The 24,459-nt window shown below is 47.2% G+C and overlaps 3 protein-coding genes across 4 annotated transcripts in view; 1 reads left to right on the forward strand and 2 right to left on the reverse strand.

The window, feature by feature from the left end:
* LOC146272160 (schwannomin-interacting protein 1-like) overlaps window positions 1–15,881 on the reverse strand; it is a 19,655-nt gene extending 3,774 nt beyond the window's left edge. Inside the window, exons 1-10 of one of the 2 annotated variants that reach the window (XR_014767093.1) lie at window positions 15,747–15,881; window positions 14,684–14,962; window positions 12,140–12,451; window positions 11,760–12,044; window positions 11,520–11,627; window positions 11,410–11,433; window positions 10,997–11,068; window positions 10,829–10,867; window positions 10,248–10,540; window positions 3,398–3,485 (exon numbers count right to left, since the gene is read on the reverse strand). Coding sequence is in view for 1 of the 2 variants with exons in the window: in XM_084706699.1 (XP_084562825.1) it covers window positions 1,799–1,911; window positions 3,379–3,408 (143 nt within the window). In the remaining variant the exon portion in view is untranslated. Of the gene's footprint in view, window positions 1–1,798; window positions 1,912–3,378; window positions 3,486–10,247; window positions 10,541–10,828; window positions 10,868–10,996; window positions 11,069–11,409; window positions 11,434–11,519; window positions 11,628–11,759; window positions 12,045–12,139; window positions 12,452–14,683; window positions 14,963–15,746 lie in introns of those variants that run through there. The other variant, XM_084706699.1, reaches the window with a different exon arrangement.
* Window positions 15,882–16,765: 884 nt separating this feature from the next.
* LOC146272161 (glutamate-rich protein 6-like) lies at window positions 16,766–18,911 on the forward strand. Its single transcript, XM_084707720.1, is given in 7 exon segments — window positions 16,766–17,029; window positions 17,178–17,261; window positions 17,807–17,858; window positions 17,861–17,888; window positions 18,066–18,221; window positions 18,383–18,617; window positions 18,723–18,911. Coding segments are annotated over 7 exon segments (1,008 nt in total).
* An 847-nt stretch (window positions 18,912–19,758) lies between these two features.
* selenot1a (selenoprotein T, 1a) lies at window positions 19,759–23,352 on the reverse strand. Its single transcript, XM_084706736.1, has 6 exons — window positions 23,158–23,352; window positions 21,907–22,017; window positions 21,459–21,585; window positions 20,882–20,969; window positions 20,576–20,740; window positions 19,759–20,379 (listed from the first exon to the last, which is right to left on the reverse strand). The coding sequence occupies exons 1-5, from the start codon at window positions 23,295–23,297 to the stop codon at window positions 20,616–20,618; spliced, it is 591 nt and encodes a 196-aa protein (XP_084562862.1). The 5' UTR covers window positions 23,298–23,352; the 3' UTR covers window positions 19,759–20,379; window positions 20,576–20,615.
* Between the last annotated feature and the right edge of the window lie 1,107 nt (window positions 23,353–24,459).

Here is a 24,459-nt window from a genome sequence, read left to right on the forward strand (position 1 = left end):
GGCTGTGGCCTCTAGATCTGCTTGACCATTGAACTACACGCATCCCATAATGTCCTCTGACACAACGTTATGTTCATACAAAGCTATAAAGGAATTATAACAGATTAATATAGATTATAAAGGATTATGAGTTATTTTGAATGTAAAGGGATTCTAGAGGGTTTATGAAAGGATTATCAAAGATTATACTGTACTGTAAGATTATTAACGAGTGAAAAAGGATTCTTGAAGGATTATACACCAGATTATAAAGGATTATTTAACAGATTATTCTACATTCTAATATAATATTAAGAATTATGTTAGACAACCCCAGATTCTAAAGGATTATATACCAGATTATTCTACATTCTAATGGAATATTAAGGATTATGTTAGATAACACCAGATTATAAATGATTATATAAAGATTATACTAGATTCTAATGGAATATGAAGGATTAATAATGAAGGTAAAGAGATTTCAGAGGGACCTTGTACAGTTTTACATTTGATACGTCATCAGATTAACACGCTTTACAGGATCAAGGAACAACAAACCCAGAGCAAGAAATGAGTGTGTGTGTTTGTTTGGTTGTGGTTGTGTGCGTGTGGTTGTGTGTGTGTGTGTACCATTAGAATATGAGTTTTTAGGAAACAACTTTACAGCATACCTCCACAACACCAGTATATATCAGTGGTATCGTTGTAGAAACAACATCACAATATTGTAATTATGAAGATGGAGAATGATCATGAATTATATGATTGAAAATGAACCTCTCAATCACCTTTTTTACTTTTATATGCTATATTACTGAAAACCAGATGCAAAGCTGTTGAATGATTAGTATTGCCACTAATATGTAGAAGATATTAAGTCCAAAGTGCAAATCTGGATATTTAGGGTCTGAGGGCGAGAGAAGACTGGGTGTATATGCTTCTTCCATAGAAAACTACAAGGCCCAGATATCTAGGACTACAAGGCCCAGATATCAAGGGACAGATTTACCACCTGACGCTCAGCAACCCAGTGCAGCTGGTCTTCAAGGCCAGATCAAACCTAAAAATAGGAGCGTTTTCTATGTAACTGTAATCTGAAGCCTCTAGGGTAAGAGACCAATAGGGTGAGAAATGCATCATGCATTCTGTGACAAACAGTATTGTATCAATAGTAGAATTACAGAACTGAGAAGGTTTGATATGTAAGAGGAATGTCCAGTCTGCTCCCGGGAACCCACTCTGTGTGTTGGAATCTCTGTCACTCTGAATTCTAATAAACACTTTACATCAGACCTTGTTGAGTTTCAGTGCTGTTTCAAACTTTGAGAATTGGTTGAAGACAGAATATTTTTCACGAAAGTATAGCATGGGGATGGGTACAGGTCAGTGGTAGAGGTAGGATGGGTACAGGTCAGTGGTAGAGGTAGGATGGGTACAGGTCAGTGGTAGAGGTAGGATGGGTACAGGTCAGTGATAGAGGTAGGATGGGTACAGGTCAGTGATAGAGGTAGGATGGGTACAGGTCAGTGGTAGAGGTAGGATGGGTACAGGTCAGTGGTAGAGGTAGGATGGGTACAGGTCAGTGGTAGAGGTAGGATGGGTACAGGTCAGTGGTAGAGGTAGGATGGGTACAGGTCAGTGGTAGAGGTAGGATGGGTACAGGTCAGTGGTAGAGGTAGGATGGGTACAGGTCAGCTGACTCAGTCTGTCTCCCTCTGCTGGCGGCTGCTCTTCACTGCATGCAGCGTTGCTGCTCACACTGGTCCAGAAGCACACACTATTGTACACACTCGCACGCACACAGACACTCTCTCACCGTGACGACAGGCTGTTCTTGCTGCAGCTAGTGTAGATGACTGGCTCGTCGTCATAGAAACCACCGAGGGCCAGTTTCTGCCTGATGGACTCTCTGTCATTCCTCCTCTGGGCCTGAGAAGAAAACACACAGTACTACATCAGTACTGCATCAGTACTACATCAGTACTGCATCAGTACTGCATCAGCACTGCATCAGTACTACATCAGTACTGCATCAGTACTGCATCAGCACTGCATCAGTACTGCATCAGTACTGCATCAGTAGTACTGCATCAGCACTGCATCAGCACTGCATCAGCACTGCATCAGCACTGCATCAGTACTGCATCAGTACTGCATCAGTACTGCATCAGTACTACATCAGTACTGCATCAGTACTGTGTCAGTACTGCGTCAGTACTACGTCAGTACTGCGTCAGTACTGCATCAGTACTGCATCAGTACTACATCAGTACTGCATCAGTACTTCAGTAGTACTGCATCAGTAGTACTGCATCAGTACTACATCAGTACTGCATCAGTACTACATAGATACTGCAGAAATACTACAATAATAACACACAGTACTACATCAGTACTACATAAATACTACATAAATACTACAGGAATACTACAATAATAACACACACAGTACACAGAAATACTATAGGAAGACTGCATAAATACTATAGGAATATTACAGGAACATAAATAAAATACTGCCAATTTACTACAAGAAATACTATATGAATACTGCTCAGTGAGGGAAGGCAGAAGGAAGGATTGTTGATGAATGAGTTAACTGGAGTGTGATTTCAAATTGGAAATTAAATTACTACTTAATGACACCACACCATACACCATGAGCAACACACACACACCTTTTCATCTCACCTCCCCTCTGCTATCTCCCCCTCATCTCCCCTCTCGGATCCTCTCCTCTCCTTATGTTTTCTCTGAACCCATGTATTCTACAAGATAGCTCACAGGCGGTATGGTAACTCTATCAATCACAGATGGATTTGACTTCTAATACTGTCATATTTCCTTCTATCCACCAATCCCCCATCTCCTCCCCCATCTCCTCCTCCTCCATCTCTCATTTCCTCCATTTTCCCTCCCTCCATTGTCTTCTCCTTCCATATGTACACAAGCAAACACACACACATTACATACACAATCACACACACACACATTATATACACAGGCAGAGACCAACACAGACAGACAGACAGACAGACAGACAGACAGACAGACAGGCAGACAGACAGACAGGCAGACAGGCAGACAGGCAGACAGACACGCCCTTGTCTGGTTAACACACACATACAGATGACCGACACACCTAAACCATGCACCTTAATAATGACACTGATACAGAAACATAGAAACACACCCATGAAAACAGGCACACACAGAGCACACACAGAGCACACACAGAGCACACACAGAGCACACACAGAGCACACACAGAGCACACACAGAGCACACACAGAGCACATACAAACACAGGAAAAACACACACATAGAAGCATTCACACAGAACACCCCCGCCCCCCCCCCCCCCCCACACACACACACAGAAACAACGCCACCCACCTGGTAAGCATGTTTCTCCTGGTGCACCATAGCTCAGAGCATGACAGGCGTCGCAGGGTACAAGCTCCCCATAGAACACTGCTGCTTCACTGCGTCCAACACTGCAACTACGCACAGCGGAGAGGAGGAGCGAGCGAGGGAGGGAGGGAGGGAGGGAGGGAGGGAGAGGGGAGAGGTGGTGGACGAGACGAACAGAGGAGAGGGGGAGGGGTGGCATGTTAGAGTGAGAGAGACTGGAGGCAAGAGAGAGTGAGAGGAGGAGGGAGAATAACGGGAGAGGAGGAGAGGACAGTAGGAGAGGAGGAGAGGACAGTAGGAGAGGACAGTAGGAGAGGAGGAGAGGACAGTAGGAGAGGAGGAGAGGACAGTAGGAGAGGACAGTAGGAGAGGAGGAGAGGACAGTAGGAGAGGACAGTAGGAGAGGAGGAGAGGACAGTAGGAGAGGACAGTAGGAGAGGAGGAGAGGACAGTAGGAGAGGAGGAGAGGACAGTAGGAGAGGAGGAGAGGACAGTAGGAGAGGAGGAGAGGACAGTAGGAGAGGAGGAGAGGACAGTAGGATAGGAGGAGAGGACAGTAGGAGAGGACAGTAGGAGAGGAGGAGAGGACAGTAGGAGAGGAGGAGAGGACAGTAGGAGAGGAGGAGAGGACAGTAGGAGAGGACAGTAGGAGAGGAGGAGAGGACAGTAGGAGAGGAGGAGAGGACAGTAGGAGAGGAGGAGAGGACAGTAGGATAGGAGGAGAGGACAGTAGGAGAGGACAGTAGGAGAGGAGGAGAGGACAGTAGGAGAGGAGGAGAGGACAGTAGGATAGGAGGAGAGGACAGTAGGAGAGGAGGAGAGGACAGTAGGATAGGAGGAGAGGACAGTAGGAGAGGAGGAGAGGACAGTAGGAGAGGAGGAGAGGACAGTAGGATAGGAGGAGAGGACAGTAGGAGAGGACAGTAGGAGAGGAGGAGAGGACAGTAGGAGAGGAGGAGAGGACAGTAGGAGAGGAGGAGAGGACAGTAGGATAGGAGGAGAGGACAGTAGGAGAGGACAGTAGGAGAGGAGGAGAGGACAGTAGGAGAGGAGGAGAGGACAGTAGGAGAGGAGGAGAGGACAGTAGGATAGGAGGAGAGGACAGTAGGAGAGGAGGAGAGGACAGTAGGAGAGGAGGAGAGGACAGTAGGATAGGAGGAGAGGACAGTAGGAGAGGAGGAGAGGACAGTAGGAGAGGAGGAGAGGACAGTAGGATAGGAGGAGAGGACAGTAGGAGAGGACAGTAGGAGAGGAGGAGAGGACAGTAGGAGAGGACAGTAGGAGAGGAGGAGAGGACAGTAGGAGAGGAGGAGAGGACAGTAGGAGAGGACAGTAGGAGAGGAGGAGAGGACAGTAGGAGAGGACAGTAGGAGAGGAGGAGAGGACAGTAGGAGAGGAGGAGAGGACAGTAGGATAGGAGGAGAGGACAGTAGGAGAGGAGGAGAGGACAGTAGGAGAGGACAGTAGGAGAGGAGGAGAGGACAGTAGGAGAGGAGGAGAGGACAGTAGGAGAGGAGGAGAGGACAGTAGGATAGGAGGAGAGGACAGTAGGAGAGGACAGTAGGAGAGGAGGAGAGGACAGTAGGAGAGGAGGAGAGGACAGTAGGAGAGGAGGAGAGGACAGTAGGAGAGGAGGAGAGGACAGTAGGATAGGAGGAGAGGACAGTAGGAGAGGACAGTAGGAGAGGAGGAGAGGACAGTAGGAGAGGAGGAGAGGACAGTAGGAGAGGAGGAGAGGACAGTAGGATAGGAGGAGAGGACAGTAGGAGAGGACAGTAGGAGAGGAGGAGAGGACAGTAGGAGAGGAGGAGAGGACAGTAGGAGAGGAGGAGAGGACAGTAGGATAGGAGGAGAGGACAGTAGGAGAGGAGGAGAGGACAGTAGGAGAGGAGGAGAGGACAGTAGGATAGGAGGAGAGGACAGTAGGAGAGGAGGAGAGGACAGTAGGAGAGGAGGAGAGGACAGTAGGATAGGAGGAGAGGACAGTAGGAGAGGACAGTAGGAGAGGAGGAGAGGACAGTAGGAGAGGAGGAGAGGACAGTAGGAGAGGAGGAGAGGACAGTAGGATAGGAGGAGAGGACAGTAGGATAGGAGGAGAGGACAGTAGGATAGGAGGAGAGGACAGTAGGAGAGGAGGAGAGGACAGTAGGAGAGGAGGAGAGGACAGTAGGAGAGGAGGAGAGGACAGTAGGATAGGAGGAGAGGACAGTAGGAGAGGAGGAGAGGACAGTAGGATAGGAGGAGAGGACAGTAGGAGAGGACAGTAGGAGAGGAGGAGAGGACAGTAGGAGAGGAGGAGAGGGTGGAGCACATCCCCCCTACATCCCCTCCCTCTCTCTCCATCCCTCTCTAAACAGTACATCCTTCTCCTCTCTCCATCCATCTCTCTCTACATTCCTCCCTCTTTCTACATCCCCTCTCTCTCTCTACATCCCTCCCTCTCTCTCCATCCCTCTCTAAACAGTACATCCTTCTCCTCTCTCCATCCATCTCTCTCTACATTCCTCCCTCTTTCTACATCCCCTCTCTCTCTACATCCCTTCCTCTCTCTCCATCCCTCTCTCTCTCCATCCCTCCCTCTCTCCATCCCTCCCTCTCTCTCCATCCCTCCCTCTCTCTCCATCCCTCTCTCTCTCCATCCCTGTCTTTTCTTCTTACAACGGCTTGTGATCAAACGAAACATCCAGATGAAAGAACCTTGAGAACTGGAGAGAGAGAGATGTATGATGGAGGGTGAAGAGAGGGAGAGAGATGGAGAGAGAGAGATGTATGATGGAGGGTGAAGAGAGGGAGAGAGATGGATAGAGAGAGATGTATGATGGAGGGTGAAGAGAGGGAGAGAGATGGAGAGAGAGAGATGTATGATGGAGGGTGAAGAGAGGGAGAGAGATGGAGAGAGAGAGATGTATGATGGAGGGTGAAGAGAGGGAGAGAGATGGAGAGAGAGAGATGTATGATGGAGGGTGAAGAGAGGGAGAGAGATGGAGAGAGAGAGATGTATGATGGAGGGTGAAGAGAGGGAGAGAGATGGAGAGAGAGAGATGTATGATGGAGGGTGAAGAGAGGGAGAGAGATGGAGAGAGAGAGATGTATGATGGAAAGAGAGAGAGTGGGGTGGAGGGAGACAGACAGAGATTCACATTACATTTATTCATTTAGCAGACACTTTTATCCAAAGTGACTTCCAAGAGAGAGCTTTACAAAGTGCATAGGTCACTGATAATAACAACAAGATAGCCCCAAAGCATTGCGGGTAGCCAAAACAAGAAGCACACATTGTGAACAACCTGCACTAACCAACAAGAGCAACAGTCTCTAAGCAAGAGTCATTGTGATCTTCGAGGAAACTAGCATTGGGTTCAGCAAACCATTCCTAAGTACCATTGTACTCCCGGAACAAGTGCGTCTTGAGCCTTCTCTTGAAGGTGAAGAGACAGTCTGTGTCTCTGATGGAGGTGGGGAGCTGGTTCCACCACTGGGTGAAAGTGTTAAGAGAGAAAGGGGAAGAAACTGGAAAGACCCCCCTGATAGTCCTTGGGGACTTCAACATCCACCTCCAAGGAACGCAGGCTGCTGACTTCTTGTCCCTCCTGACTGCCTTTGATTTGACGCTGCTGAGCACACCGGCGACCCACAAGGCAGGCAAACAGCTAGACCTCGTCCTGACACGTAACTGTATCACTGACTTAACCTCTGTAACCCCACTGCACATATCTGATCACTACTTTATCAAATTCTCTGTCTCTCTCCCTCCAACTCCTCCTACCTCCCCTCCCCTCGTAACTTTCCGGCGCAACCTCCGCTCCCTATCCCCCTCCCATTTCTCCTCTGTTGTAACATCCTCCATCCCTCCCATTGACGAGTTCTCGTCCTACCCCACTAACACTGCCACCGACACCCTTTTAACCACGTTAACTGCATCACTTGACTCTCTCTGTCCCCTGTCAACCAGGCCTGCACGATCTTCTCCCTCCTGCCCGTGGCTTACGGATGTTATTCGTGAAAAGCGGTCCACCCTTCGAGCAGCTGAGAGGAGATGGCGCAAGTCCAAAGACGGTCTGGACCTTGATAAGTATCACTCCCTCCTTAAATCCTTCTCTTCTCACATAACTGGTGCTAAAACCCTCTACTTTCTTAACAAAATTAACTCTGCTTCTAACCCCCACAAACTTTTCTCTACCTTCTCCACCCTTCTTAACCCACCTCCCCCACCCCCCCCTCCACTCTGACAGCAGACGACTTCTCCTCCTTCTTTGAGGAAAAAGTCTCCGACATTAGCAGTCGGTTCCCTAAACCCACCTTTCCTACCCCCTCACCTTTCACGACTGACCAAACTAAATGTCTAAACTCTTTCTCTCCCCTGTCCGAGTCAGAGCTCTCTGACCTCATTCTCTCTCATCGCCCCACCTCCTGCCCCCTTGATCCTGTTCCCTCCCCTCTCTTTCAAACTATCTCCCCCTCTATCATAACTTTTCTGCTCCATGTCCTAAACTCCTCTCTTACCTCTGGCACCTTCCCCTCTGCCTTCAAACAGGCCAGAGTTGTTCCTCTACTCAAAAAACCCTCCCTTAACCCTGCCGTCCTCCAGAACTACAGACCGGTATCACTGCTACCCTTCTTTTCTAAAACAATTGAACGTGCTGTATCTAACCAACTGTCTAACTTTCTCTCTCAGAACAACCTGCTTGACCCCAACCAATCGGGCTTCAAGACCGGCCACTCCACAGAGACTGCCCTCCTTTCAGTCACCACTGCCCTCCAGTCTGCCAGAGCGGCTTCGAGGTCATCCGTCATCATTCTGCTGGACCTTTCTGCAGCGTTTGACACGGTTAACCACCAGATCCTGCTCTACAGACTTGGAGAGATGGGCATCACTGGCACTGCACTCCAGTGGATCTCATCCTACCTCTCGGGAAGATCCTACCAGGTCTCCTGGGGAGGCAAACTGTCAGACCCCCGCCAGCTCTCCACCGGTGTCCCACAGGGCTCCGTCCTTGGACCCCTCCTCTTCTCTCTGTACACCACCTCACTTGGACCAATCATCACCTCCCATGGCTTCTCCTACCACTGCTACGCTGACGACACCCAGCTGTACCTGTCGTTCCCCCCGACCGATCCGGGGATCTCTGCTAGGATTGAGGCCTGCCTCGCAGACATCTCCGCCTGGATGACCGAGCACCACCTCCAGCTGAACCTCGCCAAAACAGAACTTCTCATCATCCCGGCTAAACCCTCCATCTCCCACGACCTGTCAATCACCCTGGGATCTGCGACGGTGACCTCCTCATCCTCTGCCAGGAACCTTGGGGTTACAATGGATGACGAGCTCTCCTTCACGGCCCACATCGCCGCAGTCTCCCGGTCTTGTAGATTCACCCTCTACAACATCCGAAAGATCAGGAGATACCTGTCTGAGCACTCCACCCAGCTGCTAGTCCAAGCACTGGTCCTCTCCAAGTTGGACTACTGCAACTCGCTGCTCGCTGGTCTCCCAGCATGTGCAACCCGCCCTCTTCAGAGGATTCAGAATGCAGCGGCCCGCCTGGTCTACAATCTACCCAGACACTCCCATGTTACCCCGCTCCTCATCTCCCTCCACTGGCTACCCATCAACGCCCGTATCAGATTCAAGACCCTGGTACTGACCTTCCGAGCAGTGAACGGGACTGCACCCATCTACATCAAGTCTCTCCTGCAACCTTACACCCCCACCCGTCACCTACGGTCTTCTTCAGACAACCGCCTGGTGGTCCCACCGCTCAAGACTGCCCGGTCCCAACACAAGCTCTTCTCCTGCCTGGCGCCCCAATGGTGGAACCAGCTCCCCACCTCCATCAGGGACACTGACTGTCTCCCCACCTTCAAGAAAAGGCTCAAGACGCACTTGTTCCGGGAGTACAACGGCACTTAAGAATGCTTGGCTGGATTTGTTAGTCTCCTCCAGGATCACTACGACTCTTATTGAGTGACTTGTTGCTATTGTAGGTTAGATATAACGAAGTTAAGTCTTGTACTTGCTGTGTAATATTTTACTGTTGATTGTTCTTTTACAGGTACAGTCCTGCACTTTTGTGGTTCATGTTGTTTATTTGTAACTTGTATAACTACATGCTCTTATGGGTCTTCCCTTTTGGCACTTGTTTAGCTTTTTCACAATGTATGCTTCATGTTTTGGCTGCTTGCAATGTTTGGGACTATCTCGTTGTTATGTTCAGTGACCTATGCTCTTTTGTAAAGCTCTCTCTTGGAAGTCGCTTTGGATAAAAGCGTCTGCTAAATGAATAAATGTAAATGTAAATGTAAGACGCAGGCTGGTGTTAAAGGAGGAAAAGAAGGAGAGAAAGAGGAGTGAGTTCTTCCCCTGAGAGAGAGAGAGAATGTTGATGAATGAATCCACTTCACTATCTGACATGATAAGTGTTTGTGGAATGATGAAATGTAAGTTGACATACAAAACTCTATTTACACCCAAAAGACTGACAAATATTCTCCAAATATTTACAAATAGTGCATGTAGTTGTCAGGTCCAGTTCCGTTAAGTGCACTCCAAAAAGTGATACTGAAGTTCCAAGGCTGATTTGAATGGACTTTACAGATGAGTTGGGTCAGGGCGAACACGGTCCATAATAGTTTTAAAAATAGATTATTAACCGATACATAAACCAATACCAATGGAACATGCCTCAAAAGTGTTCATTATTTAAGTGGTCAAAGTTGTCTGTGTTTAACCATATACTGTGTAACAATAACATCTCTGCTCAAGTTCTGATCAGCTCTATTAGTTTATGTATCCTTAGTATAGTTAGACCACATATTTAAATTTAAGATTCCTATATGTTTACTGTATGCACCTTCCTGCCAAAGCAAATTCCTTGTCTGTGCAAACTTTCATGGCGAATAAATCCCCTTTGATTCTGGTTCTGATCTCTGCTGCCCTCTGCTGGACTGAGGAGGGGAAGGTGGTCAGGTCACCGGGCTGGAGTCTGGAGGGAGGCGGGATTCTGGAGGGAGGCTGGAGTCTGGAGGGAGTCTGGAGGGAGCCTCGGAGGTTAGAGGGAGGCTGGAGGGAGGCTGGAAGCTGGAGGGCCAGTCTGCTGCTCTGCTCTGGGGCGGCTGAGAAGAGCCAGTTCCTCTGTGGATACGTCTGGAGGTAGACACCATGACAACAAGACATGTAACTACCGTAGAGTACAGTAGCTAAGAGCAGAGCACTGTGGCTTAGAGCAGATCAGAGGTGTAGAGCAGAGCAGAGTGTAATTATTTATTTTTAGTATATTATAATATATATATTATACTAAGTATTATATAGTATTATGTTATAATTATTATTATAGTATTACATAGTAATTATATTATATGAATATCTGAGTAATATTAACAGTTCGGCAAACTAATGTTGAACACCAACACAGGGGTTCAACATTTGACTCACCACAGCTGTCTCCACTTCCATAGGCCTCATCCCTTCCGGCTACAAATCCAAATCAGAGTCAGTATATACATGCTAGAACCAACTGTGTTTATGGTACAGTCAAGGTTGTGGGGGTGCTCTATAAAATGTTAGATTTTACAGTTTGTTTCAAACACAATGTTGTCTTACTGTTGTCACTTCCAGTGTCACTTGTGTCTTTCCGAAGGATGTCATCCGGGCCCGGGTCCTCCTGTACCATGACTTAGAAAAGAGTTTGGACAACAATCACAATGTTAAGAATGTACAGTCTGGTGATAAACTCCAGTTGTTTAGGTTTGCTTTCCTTCTATAGTACTACATTTATATTTTATTTAGGTTTTGTATTTTTTTTATTTCAATTATTATTTATAACCTTTACAGTTCTCCTTGAACTATGTGTGTGTTGAGGGAAACTAAAGGAACGTCATGCTGCTCAGCCTGGTCCTTTCCCACAAGTATAAATGTCACATCTACAATCTAACTCAGAAGCTTTCAGCACAGATATGGAGGATGGAAGAAATGATCAGAATGACTCATTTAATAATAATATAAATATAACACACCTGTCATACACTGGTCTGGACCCCCTGGAGAAGAGGAATCATGAGTTAATCATGTGCAGGAAGTCAGAATCTGCAAGTCATCTCAAGGAAAACACACAGTGTACGCTCACCTTCTGGTACCCTCTTCCTGACACAATACACCACCACCAGAGTAAGGAAGACTGCAGCAACTAGCAATACCACCAATAGATGCCAGTAAGTTCTTGAGTTCTTAGGTTCTGTAAGAACAGACAAGACAAGATAAGGAACGCAATTCTGTTCAATTCTTAGAATCATCATCCATATGTGATTTTTGTAAACATTTTTAGATATTTTCAGTTGTTCATGTTGACACAAGACCCCAGTAATACCTGGTGTCCATGTGTGGTTCGTGGTTCTGATCATATCAGGGTAGTCCACCTCACAGTGGTAGACTGTGTCATCTGTGTCCGTGACCAGGCCTGTCCGGATCTGGTAGGTGTGGTTCGCGCTGGGCCGAACCCCAGTGGACCAGATGCCCTCGACCAGACGGACGCCGTCCTTGAACCACCGCATGCTAATGTCGGTAGAACGTGGGTAGAACCCAGTGACCAGGCAGGACAGGTTACTCTGCCCCGGACCAAGATGGCCCCGTGGTTCGATACGAGGATTTTTAGCTGCAATCCAAAACAGATTTAACTGAGCAGTTAAACAAAGTCGTCATTGGGATGGTGATTAGGATGATAGTACTTACAGACACTTACATACTTACATTTATTTACTTTTTCATACTTTGAGAACAGATCGAGATTCAAAAAACATGTTTTGTTTAAGAATTCAGCAATTTTGTCATTTGCTGGTTTTTGCCATGATCCGTTCACATTGTTGAAGTCCTGTTGAACAGACTCCGCCTCCGGCCACGGCCTGTCAGGCCCCTCCCTCCCTGGACTCAGAACCCAGGGAGCCACTGGCTTCTGCCTGTAAGACAGGAGACTCTCTCCTCTGTAGGCCAGCTCAGCGAAGCTGCGCGGTTCAGACCCTCCCTGAGAGCTGCAGCCAAGCCTCATCTGCACCGTCGCATCTCCTACAACACACAGGGAGAGGGAGGGAGAGAGAGAGACAGAGAGAGAGAGAGAGAGAGAGAGAGGGAGGGAGGGAGAGAGGGAGAGAGAGAGAGAGGGGGGGGGAGAGAGAGAGAGAGAGAGAGAGAGAGAGAGGGGGGGGAGAGAGAGAGAGAGAGAGAGAGAGAGAGAGAGAGAGAGAGAGAGAGGGGGGGGGAGAGAGAGAGGGGGGAGAGAGAGAGAGAGAGAGAGAGAGGGGGGGGGGAGAGAGAGAGAGAGAGAGAGAGAGAGAGAGAGAGAGGGAGAGGGAGAGAGGGAGAGAGAGTGAGGGGGGAGAGAGAGAGAGAGAGAGAGAGAGAGAGAGAGAGAGAGAGAGAGAGAGAGAGAGAGAGAGAGAGAGAGAGAGAGAGAGAGAGAGAGAGGGGGGGGGGAGAGAGGGGGGGAGAGAGAGAGAGATTTTTAATTTAAGTCCAACTTTGTTTAATATATATATAAATGAACTTGCTGTTAAGCTAGATCAATGTACTGCTCCTGGCCTCTCCCTCCTAGACAGAGAGGTGAAGTCTCTGTTTTATGCTGACGACCTTGTCCTACTGTCTCCCACCGAACGAGGACTACAACAACAGCTGGACATTGTTGAAAAATACTGTCAAAACTGGGCCCTTGCAATAAATATGAAGAAAACTAATATCATGATATTTCAAAAACGCCCCAGATGCCAGGAAGAGAAATACCAGTTTATTATAAGTAATCATGTAATTGAACACGCTATGAGTTATAACTATCTTGGTTTAACCATAACAGCATCAGGGAGTTTCAACATGGCAGTGAATGCACTAAAAGAAAAAGCTCGAAGAGCCCTAAATGCAATTAGAAGAAAATTTTATAATTTGCAAGTTCCAATTAAAATCTGGCTTAAAATATTTGATAGTGTAATCCAGCCCATTGCGCTGTATGGTAGTGAAGTATGGGGTCCACTCAGTCATCATAGCTATACCCGCTGGGACAAACACCCAACAGAATCTCTACATGCAGAATTCTGCAGATACATCTTACATGTTCACAGAAAGACGCCAACAAATGCATGTAGAGCAGAATTAGGCAGATACCCATTGATAATTAATATCCAAAAGAGAGCACTAAATTTCTTCAATCACCTTAAATCCAGCCCTCTAGACACCCTCCATTCCAAAGCCCTCCAAACCCAAGAACTGAACCCAGATAAGAGTCCCCTATGTCAGTTGGTGCTGAGACTAACTGCCCCCACTCAGACACACCCTGACCAGTCTCACACCAACACTGCTTTCCAGACACCAATCAGAGTCAACCAAATTATAACACAATGTAAAAAAAAACTACCTGGAACATTGGAAAGAAGAAACTAAAAGCCAAAGTAGATTAGAATGTTATCTGGCCTTAGAAAGAGATTATAAATTGGCAGAATATCTTTCTACTGTCAGAGATAGAAAGCAGAGACAGATCCTAACCAAGTACAGGCTCAGTGACCACCAATTGGCAATTGAAACAGGACGTCACCAAAAATCATGGCAACCAAAAGAAAACAGAATATGTGGTCACTGTTCGACAGGTGAGGTTGAGACAGAGGTGCACTTCCTCCTACAATGTGAAACATTCAGTGATGTAAGAAATGGTTACTGGAACAAATTCCACTCTGTAACCTCAGATTTCAAAGGTCTTGGTGACCTCTCAAAGGTAAAAATACTCCTAGGAGAAGGAGACAGAGCATACCTTGCTGCCCAGTATGTATCAGTATGCCACAACCTGAGAGACAGTGAGTGACCTGGACACACAATGCACACACACAAAGCACAAGCACAACATATACCATGTGTGACTGACGTGTATGTGTATATATGTATATATAATAAGGTACTTAAGGTTATGGTAAAGTTTCCTTTAATCTTTCAATTCAATTGAATTTGTCATGTTTGATTGATATTGTATTATCCGGTAACATCAATAGTATACTGACATCAATTGTAACGATATGAATATTGTTTTGTGTTTTAATATTGTGTTCTGTGGTTCCAGTGTTGCTTTGGCAATATGAACATTTGTTTCTTAATGCCAATAAAGCCAATTGAATTGAATTGAATTGAGAGAGAGAGAGGGAGAGAGAGGGGGGGGGGGGAGAGAGAGAGAGAGAGAGAGGGAGGGAGAGAGAGAGAAACTCAGTCATGAACAAGACCACCAATGACAGTGTCAGTCTTCTTGGGTGATTTGAATCCACTCACCATCCCCGCTGGAAATCATGTGTTCTCCTATTACTTTAGCAAAACGTGGAAACCACTCCTTATCGATGAGCATTCGACCAGGAATGCTGTCCTCCCACTGTGTATGAGAAAAGCTACGCGGTTCTTCGTTCCATTTCTTCTTGGGCATGTGTAACTTGGTAACAGTGCTGTAGAAGTCCACCACTTCCTCATCCAGCCGCGCCACCACCTCGTAGTATGAGGAGTTAAAGCGAGTGTATGAGTACTCCAGGCTGGACTCCTTCTCCTTGATAGTGTCATCTATGGCGAAGAAAGTTTCCAAATTAATTTAGACTGACCCTAAACTAATTAAAGCAAGGTAACAGATTTTGGACAATGTCTAAATTGACTAAAACAACACAATTTTACATCGACATAATTAATCATCATAAACGCCAAATAGTAGTTCTGATATCACACCATCTGATACATTTTATTTATTTTGTACAACGGTTACATCATCGGGATATAAAAAAAACCTTGATAGGCCTTAACGGGAACATGTAAAAAGTTAGAGCAAGCGAAATGTTAACTTGGTGTAAAGCCAAATACAGCAGGTTAAATCAACTTGTTTCAAAGTTTTGGAGGTGGAAATGCTGCTTAGTTTACAAACAGACGATACAAGACAATACACAATTGATCGACCTATTTTATTTTCAATAGAAATGCAGGAAATTGTAGGCTATTTCAATTCAACATGATCTTATTGTCTAATGTAAATGCGCATTATAATCTCTAGAACTGGGAAATTAGAATATATTTTAATAGCCAATTGGCTATGTCGTTTACACGACATGGAATTTGCTTTGGTAGCTTGGTGCATGCAGTAGCCTATATAGCCTATAGGCTATAGCACTAACTCTATGGTTTTATCAATGGCTTTATACCACGGCTCAGACAATCACACTTCGAGGTCGTAAAAACCCGTTGAATACGAATACATTATGTGGGTTAAATTGGACGGAAATTTTTTTTTTTTTAATTCATTGCTTTCATTTTCTCCGAAATCCAGTTTTCTACCAGTTAGCCTTTTGCTCAAACTCACCTTTTCCGATCGGCAGCGGAAAGACTATTATAAAGAAGTTGATAAAGATTAAACCTGTCTTTCTTAAAAAACCATCCATTAGGAAGGATAATTATAATTTAGATATAGGCTACTACTATTCCCCTTAAACTCGTGTGTATGCCTGTATTACCTCGCCTCTCATCTCGACCTTAGAACAAACGACCTATCACGTTTCAGTCGTCACTTGTTCCCCAGCTGAAAATATTACCGAGGTTTAAGGCGGACATACCTGTTGAAAACGAAAGTATGGTAACAGTTTATAGGCCAGATGAACTGTGTCAAACATTTTGACTAAATTTATGTTAAAATGACTACATTTTGAGATTGAAAAGATTATTCAAACAATTATCTCCGTAGTTTGCCGAGCTGTTTTTTCACCTTTGGTCAATTCTTATTTTTCCATTCATGTGTTTGTTCCCATTCCGGATTCAGTTCCAGATTGTTCTGTTAGAACATACGTGAGTTTAGGGTAGATTAGCTCATTAGTAAGGCTATTGGATCTAGCGGGTAACATCCATCTACCTTAGACCACAAATCAAGTTATAAAAACAATGTCTGTTGACTTGCCAATGCACCACACACTCCCAAACAGTAGGTGGCAATCTCCTCTCCCACTCTTATTGATGGTAGCAATCTGCCGTTAAACTGGAAGGAAGAAGTGATTTACTAGGAAGTCACTGTCCAGATTTGTGTTGGTTACCTGTCATACTGAGATTGGCAAACAGACCAGGTACAGTAGACCAGGTAGCCCTGGACAACCAGAGCCGTCTCTATGGTTACTGTCAACAGCAGGAGAGACAGGGGTTCTGTCACTCCTCACCTCCTGTTGAAGCCACAGTCTGGCTGTCTAGGGGGGCCCAACACAGTAGGGTTAGGTGTCTGTGGGTAAGTGTGTGTGTGTGTGTATGTGCTAGTGTATGTGTGTGTATGTGGGTCAGTGTGTGTGTGTGTATGTGTGTGTGTGTGAGTCTAAATCTGTCACTCTCAGAGGCGTTGCCATGGAGTACGAAGCTGTCCTCGCTTCAAGGTGGCGGGCAGAAGAGGATGTCATGCTCTGCACAGGGGAGCAGCCAATAGGAGATCTGGACTCAGGCAGGAGCAAGGGAGCAGCCAATAGGAGATCTGGACTCAGGCAGGAGCAGCCAATAGGAGATCTGGACTCAGGCAGAAGCAGGCCAGCACCTTGTTCTGGAAGGCCAGGGGTCTTGAGGTACAAGAGGGAGACTACATTACCCAGCATCCCCTGCTCCCTCCCGTCTCAGGTAAACTACTTTACCCAGCATCCCCTGCTCCCTCCCGTCTCAGGTAAACTACTTTACCCAGCATCCCCTGCACCTGAGATGTGGTTACTTAATGATGTGTCTGGTAAATACAGACCGCTCGTGAACTCTGACCAGTGTGTGTCCACAGCCTCCAGAGCCTCTGGTGCTGTGTGAGGCCTGCGGGGAGGAGGCCCAGCCCCCCCTGGACCTGATGGGCCTGGAGCAGCCTCAGGTGAGGATGGTGGAAGTGAGGATGGTGGAGGTGGAGGGCAGGTAAGGCTTGATGAGGTCCATGATTAAATTATCACTGGGTGCCCTGTTTTTCATTCATCTCCTATCTATTTGATCCCCCCCTTCTCTCTCCCTCGCCCTCTCTCCCCCTCGCCCTCTCTCCCCCTCTCTCTCTCTCTCTCCCCCTCTCTCTCCCTCGCCCTCTCTCCCCCTCCCCCCTCCCCCTCTCTCCCCCTCCCCCTCTCTCTCTCTCCCCCTCCCCCTCTCCCCCTCTCTCTCTCCCCCTCTCCCCCCCCCCTGGTCCTGGTCTGGACCCTGGTCCTGGTCTGGACCCTGGTCCTGGTCTGGACCAGCAGAACTCCCAGTTCGGCCTCTCCTAACCTGGTGGCCTTCAGGTGCTGCAGCCTTCACTCCTCTTTCTTCAGGACGTCTATGTACATATATACATACATATATATATATATATATATATATATATATATACAGCGGTGGTCTAATGGTGTGTGTGCAGGTTGGGGCAGCGGTGGTCTGATGGTGTGTGTGCAGGTTGGGGCAGCGGTGGTGCAGAGGTCCTACCATAGCGGGAGGCTGTTCCTCACAGCTTCCCTGACGGCTCCGCCCAGATCCTGTATCCCTCTCTTCTCACAGCCTGTCAGGGAGGGGTCAATGGGTGAAGGTGTGTGTGTGTGGATGTGTGTGAATGGATGTGTGTGTATAGGTGTGTGTGTATATGAGTGTGTGTATATGAGTGTGTGAGTGTCACTCTTGATAGCCGTGTCCATCCTTATCACCACGGCAACGGCAGCTACCCCTCCGGCCTGCTGGCCCTGATCCTACTGGTTGATGGAGTACGGAGGGTGTGCCTAGTCTACGATGACCACACCCCCAACCAGCAGCCAATCAGGGCCCTGTTCCACTCTGACGGCAGGGCCACTTGTTACCACAGTAACGGCAGTGTCTGGTAGGTGATTGGTTGTCCGTCCGATGGATAGAACAGCAAGAGGTTCCTAGAGACGATTTCCTCATGAAGATTGTGGTATCTGCTGTGTGTGTGTGTACCTGTGTGTGTGTGTGCCTGTGTGTACCTGTGTGTGTGTGTGTGTACCTGTGTACGTGTATCAGGCTGAGCCTTGGCATGTCTTGAGATGAGTGTGTGAGTGAGACAGGCTCCAGACTGAGGCGCTGGTCATGGGGTCCCCCGGGCCCTGGTCCCCCAGGCTTTGGCCCCCTGGTCTCCATGAGGCCCCTGTTCCTGTCCCTCAACCCCAGCCTGGGGCTCCGTGTGCTGGGAAACAAGCAGCTCTGCCTCCGTTTCCTGTCTCGGGGCTACCAGGCGACGCTTCTCCTTGGGGGGAAGGTCAGCCTGGACCCAGCTCACACACGCACACAAACTACAAACATATAGTCTTTGAGTTTGACTTTGAAACATATCAAGTCTTTATGATTATGGCCATACCTCCAGCTTCCAGAGCCCAGGGGGGCGGGGCCTCCACACAGCCCACCCACATCCAGGGAGGAGCTTCTCCTATTGGCCGGGAGGGTTGGGGTCCATCTGGGTCTTCAGCGTCTTCAGCGGTGCCTGCAGACCCCCTTCAGCCCCCGGCCCTGCTGGGCCCCCAGCCTCGGGCCCCTGGTACACAGGCTCCTGTAGAGAAGCTGCACTCTGAGCCACAGAGACAGGGCCTTCATCCACACCTGCCTACAGGACCTCCTCTGAGCGTGTGTGTGTGTGAGAGAGAGAGAGTGCGTGTGTTTCATAGAAGTAGAGGCCACTCTTCACCTATAGCAACAGAATCTAAATAGCAACAAAATATATGAATGATCGTGAAACACAGGTTTACACAATTACTAACAAACTACTACTACTTTATTTATTACTGATATGGATCGGTCTCCTTGTGTTTGTTAGTTTGTGACAGCTGTTGACTTTGTTTTGAACAAGTCAAACCAAAGTTTTCCACCAATGGGCCTTGAAATTGTCATATTCATGAAACTATGTACATTAATAAAGTAACGCCAGAGAGTGGTACTGTGCTAACCTTCACCAGTCTCAATGTTCATGACTGAATGAGCAACAGAAGGCTCAGACCAGAACACAATGACATCAAAGCTTTGCTGCTGTCGGAGACTGAGGGATTAACCAATCTGGCCTAATCCTCTTTGAACATCTCAGATGATGGAGGCTTCACCTGGCCTGCCCTGGGCAAGGACCAGGATCCGGAGGCTAAACTAGCCTTTCTAATACAATCCATGGAGCTAAAGTAGAAGAGATGAACAGATGGCTGCTAGCTAGTATACTAACTAATGCTAGATACTGAGCTTGCTAGCCTTCTCACCTAGCTAAGCAAATGATGAAGCTAGCCTTTACTACTGATGTAGTGCTACTTACTGCTACTTTATCTGCTGATGTCGCCAACCACTAAAATAGCTAGCCAGGTTTAGACCCAACAGCTCAAATGGAAAAACAAGAGTAACTTTATAAACAAACAACAAAACTGTTATAAGATTTACTCCTTTTTATTACTCGTTTTAAACCACCACTTCAAGCTACTCAAAACAAATATAAAAATTACATTAAATTCAGTAATGAAATTAGAACAGGATTTTTAGATTTAGACTTATCAGATGATGCAGGACATAGCTCTATATGATGAGGATTAAGGTTAAATTAAGACAAGGAACAGTTAAACTAGACACAGGCTCTGTGGGGTGAGAACATGGATCAGCTCAGATGGAGGCAGTCTCGGAAGGAACCAACCCCCGTCTCAACATCAGTCTGGCCCCGTTCTAAACACAACCCTGGGCCCTACGCCCCGCATCTTTCTGGGGGTCTGAGGAATGTCCTCCAACCAGGACAAGTATACAGGGTGTAGTGGAGTTTGGAACGGGGTCCTGTGTTTATTGCAACTGGATGAACAATCTGCAGTAGTAGAATAGAACGACAAGATGGCCGCCGCGGTTGCCAAGCACCCTGGTCCGGGTGAGGGGTGTGGCGTCTCTAAGGGGCGTGGCGAGGAGTGATGAGGGCGTCCAGTCTGGGCTAGCAGTCTTCCTGCCTTCAGCTCAGACCTTCATGAACATCACCTCACTGCCCTGCAAGACACACACACACCTCACACCTGGAGAGGGAAGGAGAGGGGGCAGGAGGGGGAAAGAGAGAACATTAGATGTAAATTAGATTACATGTCTAGTCCAATATGCTTGTTCTAGGTAAACTCTGTCAGAAGATGGAGGGGGGAAAGAGAGAGCAGAAGGAGAGGGGGGGGGAAGTAGAGAGGAGTAGATAAGAGGGGAAGGAGGAGGAGGAGGACTTACATGGAGGGGTGTCAGGCTGGCCCGGGGAGAGGAGGAGGGGTTAGGAGCGCGGGTGTGCCAGCGTATCCATAGGAACGTTCATCTTCATCTCGTTCTCCAGGATCTGGACCAGCTGCTGCATGGAGGGCAGGTGACCAGACTCCAGTTTGGACCACACCGGCACGTCTGCGCGCACACACACACACACACACACAGTGAGGACACTTCCTCCAGTAATGACAGGGTGTATAAGACAGGAAGTAGAACATGACCCCAACGCTAGCAGACAGGAAGTGGATCATGGAAGGCATCATGGCTGGTTCCTACCGTTCAGTGTGATCTCAAACGCCCCCGTGGACATGCACTGGTTCTCTATCAGATTACTGAGGAAGAACACCATCATACAGGCATAGATCTGAAACACAAGGACCACAACGTAGTGAATACCATTTCAAACACAGGCACATTTGTAAACACCGTGGTTTCCTGGCTGAGCTCCACTGAGCATGCTCAGACCAGGCCTACAGTGAGCACACTCAGTCCAGAGCAAATGGCTGGAATGTGGAGCCTCAATGTTAATGCTTACAAACAGCAGCAACACTGGAGCTCAGGGAGGGTGTGTGTGTGTGTGTGTGTGTGTGTGTGTGTGTGTGTGTGTGTGTGTGTGTGTGTGTGTGTGTGTGTGTGTGTGTGTGTGTGTGTGTGTGTGTGTGTGTGTGTGTGTGTGTGTGTAAGAGAGAGAGCTGGGACTCCTACGCCCTTATGTACAGGTACCCTTCCCCACACTCAGCTGCTGTTACCATGGACACCGACATAGACAGCCAAGGGACAAAGGTGTTAATGACATCCCAAGGGTAACAACCATGTGTATCTTCCAGCCCCATCCAGGCCTGTGGCCCCTTACCTTGTTCTCCTGGCCCCAGACCCAGACGGCAGGGGCCTGCATGCCCAGCAGGGTGAAGGGGTCCTTTCCCACCAGGATCAGGCCAATCACAGCCAGCTTGAACACAGACAGGAAGGAAGCGACGTGTCTGGAGGGAGACAGTGGGAGGGCTGTTAACATGTCCAGACCAGCTGACCACTTCACTAAGCAGTTCAATAACTTTCTATGAGAGGATGTGCCCTCCAGTGTTTGAGGTGGACTGTTGCTGTATGAAATACAGGAAGTACCGAAAACCCTCCCAGCTGGAATACACACACACCAGGGAGGAGCAGGGGAGAGTGTGTGTGTGTGTGTGTGTGTGTGTCTATACTGCTGTCTCCAAGTGTGTGTGTGTGAGACTAGACTGATACAAGGTGTTGTGAGGAAGGTAGTTCTCACCTGTAGAGGGGGAGAGGAAGGTAGTTCTCACCTGTAGAGGGGGAGAGGAAGGTAGTTCTCTCCTTCGATGCGGATGTCTGGGTAGCGCTGGTACAGGGCCTGCGTGTACTCCTCAAACACCCGCTTGTACCCTCAGGAGATGCTGCAGGGGACAGGGGACAGGGGGCAGGGGACAGGGGGCAAGTCAGTGGAGCAGGGGACCTTCTCACACACACACACACATCTCAAATACACTCACACCCCCCCCCCCCCCCAGTCCTCAGGGGCAAGGCTAGATTCCACAGTTGGTCACAAACAACCCAAAAAACACATGGTAGCTCCACAGGTCTCCAGGTTACACAGTGACGTTTCCTTTCTGCAAGGAGGCATGGGGCAACATTCCTGTCACGCACACTGAGCGGTCTGAACAGAGGTTTAATGACAATAAACCAAAAACGGAACAATAGGCTCTCGCGGGATTGACCCTGGACACATCAGTACACCCACCTAGGTCAGATAATTCCATTCCACGGTTATGAGCGCTACACGGTAATCCAACCGTTCAACCAGCATGGCAAGCAAATCGGGATTAGTTATCCAATTGACAGGGGAAGTAGCACGAGCATCACATCTTCAACCCTTCACCTACAAACGTTATTCAATAACAAAGATATGCCATTAGCCGTTCTCGCAACCGGGAATGTTGTTTAATATGCGCCACTAAAGCACCGGAAAAGGCCCGGATGTTTACTTTATTTGAATGTGTCTACTCACGTTTGCTTCATTACTAATCTAATGGCGTCTTCAATTCCGGTAAAGCAATTTGATTGGTAAATAACTAAACAGCTAATTCACAGAATCTTGATGGACGTTCTACATAAATCCAAGATCAAATCAAGTGTTTCCTTCCATAACAGGATAATGTAATTTCAAGGTTCCTCATCATGCGTATGGAGCGACATAAAATGTAATTCTTTCGTAGGCTACTTTGGAGCATTTGGTTTAAATTCTCAGGGGCCGGCCCGGCGGGGCGCATTTTTTTTTACCGATTAACAATCTACTGTCTATCAACAGTAAATGGCTACATGGTTTGGGAATGGTGCATACTCTGTGAATCTATGCTCCTAAAAATAAAATCAGATACAAATTCAGCAAATGCTCAAATTCGTTTGAAGCAGGCCGTTGACGTTTCCCCGTCAGAGCTACTCTATAGCAACAAAACGAGCTAACCAAAATAGCTTCTAGCTAGGTTAGCTAAACTACACGCTAAAAGCACGGCGTTTCTCTGAGAGAGTTTACTCACCAAATTTGGAATTTAAGTAGCGGGCCCGTGGCAAATTGCATCTTCATTTTCTTGACACCGCTGTGATCAGCTGACGCGGCGCAGTACAGTGAGAAAACCCCCATAAAGAGGAGCGACATGGGTAACCAGCTCTTCGCCATTCCGCCTCGATTGCTTGCTCGCCTCCCCCACTAAATGAGCTCTGGCGGTTGCACTGCCCTATGAAAACATTGGCCGAGAGGAGGAGCCAAAGTCGCATGAAGTCGACTAAACATGGATATTAAATACACCTTACCTCAACTGACCATGTGGTTAAGTGAATTATGAACGTGTATTACATTATAATGTACCTGAACTATACTATCTGATCACAATAGAAAAGTTTGTGTGTTTGTTTATTTTTCACAATAAAAAGCTAAGTTAACAGTGATAGTGTTTCTGGTGGAAAACAAGTCTCAAACTCAACATTGCTCAACATGCCAATTCCCTGGCCTAAATACGTCCACTGCAAACGTTAATCATGTTCTCATGTAGGCCTAAGGCTGCATGTAACCCAGAAGATACGATTTTAAAAGACATTCCTGGATTAAAATAATGCATCATGTTTGTATTATTCAAAATGGTCATTTCACACTCGCACATTTATCAATTATTGCGGCCAACAATTTACACTGCACTTAACTGTAAGTAAAGTACAAAAAAGTCAAAATAACAAAACCTGTATTATTACTTGTGAACGAATATCATTCACGTCTTACTAAACCTAGTCATGCGAAAGTGAGCGGGGTAAACAAATCCTTTCTGTTTCCTCTTCCGAGCCTATGGGGTGAATTCAGGTTTATTGGGACATCGGGTAATTTTGGACAGCATAAGGAAAAAGCTTTTTACTTCTGACTTGAAAAGGCTAGGCCTATGGTAAAGTTAGGGGTGCTAATACATTAGGTTCGTTCGACATGGACTGCGGCTGCATGAAACGAGAGTAGCCACTCGCAGTCAGGGAGGAGTTGAAAACGGCTCTGTGAAGTCTGACATTCCAGCTTCTCGTGGTTTGCTGCGTTGATGTCAGTCACGACCGATCAAGCGCTGTTTGCTTACTTTACTTTATTTTTAATTAAACTTAGTCTTTCCGTTAGTGAAGAGGCTGTCTAAAACCCTTTCTTCAACACATTTTTAATTCAATTAAACCTTTTTGAGTGTTGGCGAAACTGAAGGTGTCCGAATATTACAAAACACGCGTCAAAGTTGTCGTGTGTGAGTCTGGCCAATCATGAAATAGCTGTGTCGTCACTTGAACCCGTGCAGTTGCTCTTGAGAAAATGCGCT

The sequence above is a fragment of the Hypomesus nipponensis genome, chromosome 10, assembly GCF_054491055.1.
Source record: "Hypomesus nipponensis isolate SF chromosome 10, ASM5449105v1, whole genome shotgun sequence".
Lineage (NCBI taxonomy): Eukaryota > Metazoa > Chordata > Actinopteri > Osmeriformes > Osmeridae > Hypomesus > Hypomesus nipponensis.